This window comes from Benincasa hispida, chromosome 9, assembly GCF_027475165.1.
Source record: "Benincasa hispida cultivar pf3 chromosome 9, pf3_genome.v1.1, whole genome shotgun sequence".
Classification (NCBI taxonomy): Eukaryota; Viridiplantae; Streptophyta; class Magnoliopsida; order Cucurbitales; family Cucurbitaceae; genus Benincasa; species Benincasa hispida.
This window is the reverse complement of record NC_143486.1, coordinates 83,399,108-83,408,100: the sequence shown is the minus strand read 5'-3', so window position 1 is coordinate 83,408,100 and position 8,993 is coordinate 83,399,108. Positions and strand designations below refer to the sequence as shown.

The following is an 8,993-nucleotide window of genomic DNA, read 5'->3' as shown; positions in this document are numbered from 1 at the left end:
AAGTCTCGTCTCGGAAATCCCCGTTCGAAAAATCTCCGTTTAACAAAACACCGTCGAAAACCAGAGAATTAATCACCTTTGAAATGGACTATAGAGTTTAAAGAAATCACCATCATATTGTGTTTATGTATTATTTATTTGATTTGAGGCTTCCGTCGTGAAAATTGTGAAATTAGCATTACACACGAGCAATCACATCAAACCAGGGAATTTCAAGCGAGAGCGAGAGCGTTTAATCAGACAAGAGCGAAATTTATCTCATGAGGCCGGTGTAAGGGCAATTTACGTAATTTGGTATGACGATGATGTCAGTAGAGGTCAATTGACATTATTTAAAAATGGGTCATTTGACATTTTTGGCCCAAATTTTGGGTCATCCATACAAATTTCCCTAGTATATTTTGAAAACACTAGTATATTTTTAAGGTAAATTTTTCAAAAAAAAAAAAAAAAAAAAAAAAATTCTTCTTCTTTCTTCTTCCTCACGCTCGAAATCCCCCTCCCCATCTCTCTCTCACGCCCGATCTCTCTCCCTCGTCCGATCTCTCTTTTCCCTCACGCGAAGCAGCTCCGTCGGCGTCTCTCTCTCGCCGCTGCTGTCCAATTGACTTCCCCTTTCAGTCGCGCGCAGTGTAGCCACTGGGTCTTTCGGCGTTGAGCTCGATCCGGGCAGACCTCGTCGTTGTCAGCCACTCACGTGCAGCGACGCTGCAGTCCTTCTCCCTCTCCCTCTCGGGTTTCGCCGCCAGATCTGCAGCTGTTTTCTGCTACTTTCGACGCCAGTCAAGTCGATCCAGCCAGATCCGCTCGTCGTCGTCGAGGTCGTCCACGCCGTCGTCGAGGTCCAGCTTCGTAACGGACCTGTTCAAGCGCGGGCTTCGCTTCATTTCGCCAGATCTGCACTCCATCTCGCTGAACTCTTGGATTTTTGGGTAAGGTTTGGTAAGTTTGGTGAATTTTGCTTAGTTGAGTTGGTTTCTTCGATATTTTTGAATACCCATAAGTTTTTGTCCTAAATTGAATGATGCTCTTTGTGATTTGGCTTTAGATTCAAGATTTGGGGAACATTAATGTACTGTCCAATGGGTTGAGGTTCAGTAAGATTGTACTTTTTTGGTAAGTACATGAGCAATATCTTGTTTGCCGTTGGATACTGAGTTCGTTCCATTGTTGCCCACAATACTTTGGTCCGTGTTGGTGGTTTTGCTTGGAGATTTTTGAATACCCAATAAATTTTGACATTGACTTAGTAATACCCGTCATATTTTGGTGTTAGATTGAAGTTTTGAAAGGAATTGAGTTGCTATCCAATAGGTTTGAGACCGATCTTGGCAAGGTTTTGGTAAGTTAGGAGGTTAGTATTAATAGTTCTTGGTTACCCATTGAAGTACTAGTCTAATAATTGAGTTATTTTCAAATTTTTATGTTGAATTCAAAGATTTCAAGGGATTGAAGTCACTATCCAGCAAAGTTAACGATGTTTGGACATTTTGATAGGTATTGAGGCCTTGAAACTCTTTTGGAATTGTTACATTGTTGCTAGAATTTGGGTTTGTGACAATTATTATCGAACTTTGCACAGATTGGATTACTTAGTTGTAGTTTTGAAGTGGGATTCGAATCAAGCCACACTTAGGGTAATCTATTTGGAGTTAATTGGTTATTTTGGTGGATGAAATTAGGCCTTAGGGGTGAACTTAAATTTGGATTTATGATTATAGGTTCTAATTCGGGACTTTTGTGGGAGAAGCTTATAACCCAAGGGATATTGGCCTACAACTGTGAGTGACTACTATTTTAAAATTTCTCTTGTGAATATGGTGCCTATGGAATTGAATAGCTTGATTGAAATGATCATTGTTTTGCCCATGAACTCTCATAATGATTTTTAGCAGTTTCTATGGTTTTATGAAAATGTTCTTAGATGTTGGGGAAAAAAAAATATGTTTGAGGATTTATGTTATGGAAACATGATTTGAATTGAAATGTTATTTATGGAAACCATGTGTTTTGAAGGCTATGGATTGTAAATGATTTATGGAAGAGATGTTTTTGATGGAAAAAGATTATGAAAGATTTATGGTAAGTCGTTTCAAACCACTAGATCAAGTACTGGTGTTGGTTAGCCCTTTGGGGACATGTCTACGTGCACGTAGGACGAGATATTGACATTGGCGTACTAAAATTATTCTACATCAACTAGGGTTTATTTTTCGATGTTGGTGTATTGAGATTACGCTACATCAACCAAGACTTATTTTTTCGACGTTGGTGTATTGAGTTTACTCTATATCAACTAAGACTTATTTTTTCGACGTTGGTGTATTGAGTTGTAACTACATCAACTAAGGCTTATTTTTCGATGTTGGTGTATTGAGATTACTCTACATCAACCAAGGTTTGGGTATAGGTTTGGTGAGGATTTTGATGTGATCTTTATACTAGGAATTACCACTGCTGGAGGTACTGGGTATGTGTGAGTTCAGCAGGGCCACATGTTCTTTGATGATATTGAACATGTGTGAACTATGCTTGGCGTATATTTGGCATACTCCAGTGTGGTAAACTTGGATATGATTATTGGTTTTATAATGATTTTCAACAACTTGTATATGTTTTATCATATTTATTTCTAGAAATTTGGTCATGTCATTAAATGTCAAGAATGTGTTTTGATTGCTATTACTGGAAGCATGGTTTGATAAATTCTATGTTATTATGGACTTGTCACTCACTGGGCTTTCCAACTCACGATTTTCTTTTATTTCCCCCCAGGTAGCAAATGAAGTTCCAACAGCCTACGAGACATGAGATCTGTCACCAGCTTTATCTAGATTACACAATTTCGGCATTTGTAATTTTGCTATCACTTTTTCCCCCTAATTTGTAAATAGAGTGGCTAGTCTTAGTTTCAAATTATTTGTAAATGAAAACCTGCAGATTTTCTCTTATTTGATTCTAATGATGTGTTTCTAATATGGTGATTTGGATTATGTTGAAGAGTGTGTAGTGAGACACACTTGGTTGTTGATTTTAAACGAATATTTTGGGAGTGTATTTTTCTTTTTCAGGTGTGGTTTATTAAATTTTCAGGGGAAACTCTGCCAAAAATTTTATAAAATTTGATTTAGAAAATTATATTTCCAACGGTTTTTACTATGAAAGATTTCTAGCCACTTAGTTTTGAAAAATGCTTTTTAGAGTACGATATTGGATTTCATAGTTTTATTGAAATCTATTGTCGTCATGTCATGTCCTAGGTTCGGAAGGGTAACTTGGGCAGAGTGTGACACCTGGAGCTATGGCTTTTCAGCGGCGGCGCAACCATTATTATCATCGTTTTAGATTCTTGATCCCATTCATATCTACCATTTTTGGTGGTCTGCTTCTATTCTTTGCACTTCTCTCTTTTCTCGCTCCTTCTCCTAATGATTCCGACCATCACCGCCGCATTCCTCCGGTATCTATCTCCTCTCACTTTGTGTTTCTTGTGTTTTGATTGATTCTTTTTTATTCTAATTGCTTTTCATGGGATAGGTTCAGTTCAATGCTGCTTCCGACGTGGCGATTGGAGTTTCGCATTTTCGTGTTCCGGTTAGGGTTTTATGGAATTTGCCACTTCAGTGTCTTTTACTGTTTCTCCTAGTTGCTGGAGCTGACGGGTCTTTGTTCCCTTGATGTGATTTCTTGCTTCTGTAACCAGCGCAATGGAGCGAGATCCGGTCGTGATCTTTGGACTTCCAGAAATGCCAAGTTCTACTCTGGATGTAGTAATGCTAGCAACAAGTTTCAGAGTATGTTGCATTCAAAAGTTATCTGCTGTTAAGCAATTGGAAGAAATTAAATCGGAATATTTTCTTCTGATGATTTGAGATGAATTAGATCCCTAAACTAAAATTCTCAAATACTGTTGTTTCCTTTTTTTTTTTCTTTTAATTTGAAAATAAAAGAGGGAGGAACGAATTCATGTTAAACTCGGATGTACTGAGCTAGCATTCTATATGCTTTTTAAGTTTTTGGTTGAGAAGCAGAACTAATATTTTCCCACATTGCTGCAGAAGCTAATGCTATCACGCATCCGAATCGTTACTTGCTGATTGCAACTAGTGGAGGTTTAAATCAACAAAGAACTGGGGTAATCTCATGGGCTTGCATTTTTCTTCTTGATGGTTTTGTATTGCTTTGCTATTCATAATAAGCCTTAAAGATTGATTGAGAGAATCCCAATGAAAACAAAATATTATATAAATGTTGACAAGAAAAATACGTTTGAATTTGATTTGTTGTGACTTGTTAGTAATTTATAATGAATAGCCTATCCGCAGGCTATGCAGAAGTTGGCTATTATCGTATTACTTGTGTATGCCTTCCATAGCTATCATGCTAAAATTGAATTGATTTATTTACTTCTCTAACTATTTTCAAGCTGACTAAAGCTCCGAATGGCAGATAACAGATGCAGTTGTTGCAGCACGTATATTAAATGCTACACTTGTTGTCCCTAAGCTTGATCAGAAGTCCTTTTGGAGGGATTCCAGGTTGGTTACGTTTTATAAAATAGAAGTAATTTCTGCTTTTAGTTATCCTCGTATCATAGAAATGTGTTTGTTATTTCTCAACAGCAACTTTTCAGAGATCTTTGATGTTGATTGGTTCGTATCATTCCTGTCAAAAGATGTGAAAATCATTCATCAGCTACCAAAGAGGGGTGGGAAAACATGGAATACACACTCAATGCGTGTCCCCAGGAAGTGTAGTGAAAGATGTTATCAGAGCCGCGTATTACCTGTTCTCTTGAAAAGGCATGTAAGTTTTCCGTTCTCTACAACCCATTTGATTATGTAAATATGCCTTTGTTAGAAACTTTGTACAGTGGTCTGTGACTGCTCAGTTTTGTGCTTTTTCTATGTCACAAGTTTATATTAATTTTTCTCTTTAAAAAAAAAAGTTTATATTAATTTTTAAATATATACTCAGAAGTATTCTTAATGTGTCAGGCTATTCAACTCTCCAAGTTCGATTATAGACTAGCAAACAAGTTGGAGACAGATTTACAGAAACTGAGATGTAGAGTTAACTACCATGCTTTGAAATTCACTTACCCAATACAGAGAATGGGTGAAAAACTGGTCCATCGAATGCGGGCAAGAAGCAATCATTACATTGCTTTGCACCTCAGGTATGTGATGATAAGCCCTTGGTCCTAAATTATTGATGAATTGCTCGTCTTTCCTGTTTATTGGTTAGTTATTATAGCATAGAGTCGTTTCACAGGTTTACTGTTCTCAAATGATTTATTTAGTAAATGGACTGCAGATTTTAATAATTCATCAGAAATTGCTTGCTTTGATGAAATGAAATACAAAATTCTTTTGTGCCGGTTTATGCTCCTTTTTCTGCACATAGAAACACATTTAATTTTACAAAGGTAGACACATGTAGTGTGTGTGTGTTTTTTTTTTTGTTTTTTTGTTTTAAATGGACTCTTGTAGCTCAAAATACCGAATCGATTTCAATTTCTGCAAACAAATAAATTTCCTTGTCTGAGTGAAAGTTCTAAATTCTAATGTGCATATGATATTGTGGAATAGGAATTTGTTTACTCTGGATTCCATGACATGTAATGCATACTGAAGATTCCATGACATGTAATGCATACCGAAGCTTATTGCAGAATGGGAAATCAGTTGTGATTTTGACCCCGCCATTTGTGTATTACCATAGGTTTGAGCCAGATATGCTAGCATTCTCAGGTTGCTATTATGGTGGAGGTGAAAAGGAAAGAAGAGAACTTGGAGCTATCCGAAGGCGATGGAAAACCTTACATGTAAGGAGTCTTAGTTTTAATTCCATGGATCCCTTTGTTTGATTTATGTACGGAAAATCCAATACTTCTCACCAATACTTGCAAGTCAATTGTTGTGAAATGAAATTGACCAGCGGGATAATTAATCCGTGTTTGGGGAATATAGTTAATAGCATAACAATAATGAGCTGGGTCCTCTATAGAATTCATGTGTAAGCAAAAATTTGTCTCAGATATTCATACTTTCTAATATAAAGATGAGTCTAATTTCTAAGTTCTAATTCAAACACAAGATGACAACCAGTAACGTGTCGTATGTTATGTTGTATTAAACTGATTTTAATTTATTTCAGCAAGTAAGCAATCCTGATAAAGAAAGGAGGCATGGAAAATGTCCACTGACACCAGAAGAGGTTGGTTTGATGCTGAGAGCACTTGGATATGGGCAGGATGTTCATATCTATGTGGCATCTGGAGAAGTATATGGAGGGGAAGAGACACTAGCCCCTTTGAAAGCCCTTTTTCCTAATTTCCATTCGAAAGAGACCATAGCTTCCAAGGCAGAATTGGACAAATTTTCTTCATATTCTTCTCGCATGGCTGCACTTGATTTCATTGTCTGCGATGAGAGTGATGTGTTTGTCACCAACAATAATGGCAATATGGCAAGAATATTGGCTGGAAGAAGGTGCGCCCTCTCCACCCCCCCCAACACACAACATATTTTTAAAACATTTATCTGATCTGATGAATAATTTTCTAAAATTTCAATTATATTTCAGAAGGTACTTCGGACACAAGCCAACCATTCGTCCAAATGCCAAGAAACTCTATAGGTTGTTCTTGAATAGAGCCAACATGACATGGGGAGCATTTTCCTCCAGGGTTAGAACTTATCAGAGAGGCTTTATGGGAGAGCCAAATGAGGTGAGGCCAGGCAGGGGTGAATTTCATGAAAACCCATCGCCTTGTATATGTGAAGATGCCAAGCCTCATGTAAAGTCTGATTCAGGACCCAGAAAATATGCTAAGGGTGATATTACACCGAGGAGAGATGAGCCTGCAGCACTAGACGACCAAAACAACAATTATGAGCCAGAATGGCCCGACTCGGAGGAAGAGGAAGATCAAGTTGACTTTCAAGATAAAGGTCCATTCAATGCAACAAGTTTGGACTATGATGCAATTAACTCTGAGGAGCCTGAATTGGAAGAGATGCTCTCAGACTAAACAAGCGGTATGGTGATCCTTACTCATATTGGTACTTTACTATCCCTTCTTTCACAAACTTTGCACCCCAACCTCGAAACGAATTGAGAGTGAGATCCCCCAAGATCATTTTTCATTCAACAAGACAAACCTGTCGATTTTGGTTCGTATGTGTGTCATTCTGTATATATCACCCCATCAAGAGCCAAGAAAACGTCTCCCATGTTTCGAACAATCATTATACGTTCTTTTTGGCCGCGGTTTTTAACAGTCAGATATTGCATCAACAAGTTGAGTATCAACAAAGTGCTGTGCAGGGGCTTTGCAAGCAAGGTTGGGTAGGGGGCTAATGAGAGCTTGCAGGAACCAAAGAAATGCATTGTGATTGTCAGATTCTTCTGAGGTAGGGTTTTGAAACCATGCCTGTACATTTTTTCAGTGTGGTTCATATTCTTAAATGATTTTGCCTTGTGAAGTTGGTAATTAGGTTTTGCATGGATTCTCTTTATTTCTAAGGATGGCTGTATAGTCGAATACAGCATTATCCCTCCAAAATTTGTTTGTCTTTCTATTGATGTTATCTTATGGTCCCATAGATTAGCCCTTCCAGAAAATAGTTTGCCTTTCTTTTCTTGTGTCGTCATCAATGTGTTGTGGATTTTCTATTTATCAGTATTTTGAATGTTTCAAGTTTCTACTATTAACAATTAATAATAGTTCAAGATTAGAGCTGGTAACTTGCATTTGAGATTCTGCGTTGGCCTTTGTCTTGGTTTCCCCCTCTTTATTTAAACTCTTAGTTCTAATTATGTTGCTAAATTTTGAGTTATACTTATTTTAGTCTCAAAATTGGTTGATCAAATGTTGCTGCTATTAATCCTTCATTAGATGAGTTCCGAATTGTGTTCTTTCTTAATCATATTTATCGTTCATTTGTATTGTCTTGTTAGCTATCAAATTACATCATTCTATCAAAATTTTATCTAATGGAGTGTGCCCCCAGCGGGAGGCCCACACGACGGGCTCTAATCCTCTGAGCTACAGGCCCCACCCCGTCTCCACTGGATCCTTTCGTTTCTCGACGGTGAAGTAAGACTAAGCAACTCCTTATTTATGTGGGAGCTATAAATGTTTTAATCATATTTCATTCCGAATTCTTTAATTCGGAATGTCCGTTTCCAATTTCCAATCAACAACGGGGAGATCTATAGGACAACTATTGTTATTTCATTTTGAATTTAGCGTTATGATAGTATTTCTTCAATTGGTATTTATGGTCTGTGGGCTAAAGATTTATTAATATTATTTATTTATATATATTCAACAATATGAGGTTGGAGAATTAAGCTATCCTCGTGATTGGTTTGTTTTTTTTTTTTTTTAATAAATGAAACATATTTACTTAGTTGTTAAAACTTGTTGAAGTTTGAGAAATTTTGTATACCAGGCTAATTTTGTAATTTAATTATTGAGTAATTTCATAATCCGTAGTCTGAAACTTTTGTGCTATTAAGTTAACACTAATTATCAAATTGATTTAATAAAGTATGATGTCAAAATTTGTAAAATAAAGTAAATAATCGAGTTTATTTCATTGATATGGAGGTGAGAAGTGTATGGTTATGCTTGTGAAATAAATTGAGATAATTTAGGTTATGTTTGATAATTATTTTGTTTTTTGTTGTTTTTGAAAATTAAGTTTATGGACACTCTTACCTCTAAATTTCTTTTTTTATTATTTACTTTTCATCAATTGTTTAAAAAATCAAGTTAAATTTTGGAAACTAGAAAAAGTAGTTTTTATTTTGAGAATTTGGCTATAAAATTCAACCATTGTATTTAAGAAGGATGCAAATCATTATAAGAAATGTAGATAGAATAGATTTAATTTTTAAAAGCAAAAATAAAAAATCTAATGATTAGCCAACGGGACTTTAATGTAATGATTTAGAATTTACATGCTTAAAAGAATCAATAA

The 8,993-nt window shown here is 36.2% G+C and overlaps 1 protein-coding gene across 13 annotated transcripts; it reads left to right on the top strand.

Annotated features, from left to right (window-relative positions):
• Positions 1-423: 423 nt before the first annotated feature.
• Positions 424-8,357, top strand: LOC120085138 (O-fucosyltransferase family protein). 13 transcript variants are annotated; one of them, XR_016531858.1, is made up of 18 exons: positions 424-942; positions 1,049-1,116; positions 1,277-1,342; positions 1,439-1,497; positions 1,583-1,637; positions 1,722-1,781; positions 2,776-2,854; positions 3,261-3,460; positions 3,538-3,594; positions 3,704-3,794; positions 4,059-4,135; positions 4,450-4,538; positions 4,623-4,806; positions 4,998-5,179; positions 5,725-5,827; positions 6,160-6,494; positions 6,589-7,418; positions 8,019-8,357. XR_016531858.1 is itself a non-coding variant. In XM_039041004.2 (17 exons), exons 8-17 carry the CDS (start codon positions 3,302-3,304, stop codon positions 7,034-7,036), a joined length of 1,725 nt encoding a protein of 574 aa, XP_038896932.1. In that variant the 5' UTR covers positions 424-942; positions 1,049-1,116; positions 1,277-1,342; positions 1,439-1,497; positions 1,583-1,637; positions 1,722-1,781; positions 2,776-2,854; positions 3,261-3,301; the 3' UTR covers positions 7,037-7,763. The 13 variants fall into 13 exon arrangements, 10 of the variants coding, with proteins under 10 accessions (XP_038896932.1, XP_090173533.1, XP_038896933.1 ...); XR_016531859.1 differs by having other exon boundaries at positions 7,966-8,357; XM_039041004.2 differs by lacking the exon at positions 8,019-8,357 and having other exon boundaries at positions 6,589-7,763.
• The last annotated feature ends 636 nt before the right edge of the window (positions 8,358-8,993 follow it).

Excerpts from the sequence above, each read along its gene's own strand:
- LOC120085138 (XM_039041004.2), top strand. The coding sequence starts at position 3,302 with ATGGCTTTTCAGCGGCGGCGCAACCATTATTATCATCGTTTTAGATTC. Across the intron at positions 3,461-3,537 it reads ATCACCGCCGCATTCCTCCG|GTTCAGTTCAATGCTGCTTC; the intron begins GTATCTATCTCC and ends TTCATGGGATAG. Across the intron at positions 3,795-4,058 it reads TGCTAGCAACAAGTTTCAGA|AAGCTAATGCTATCACGCAT; the intron begins GTATGTTGCATT and ends ACATTGCTGCAG.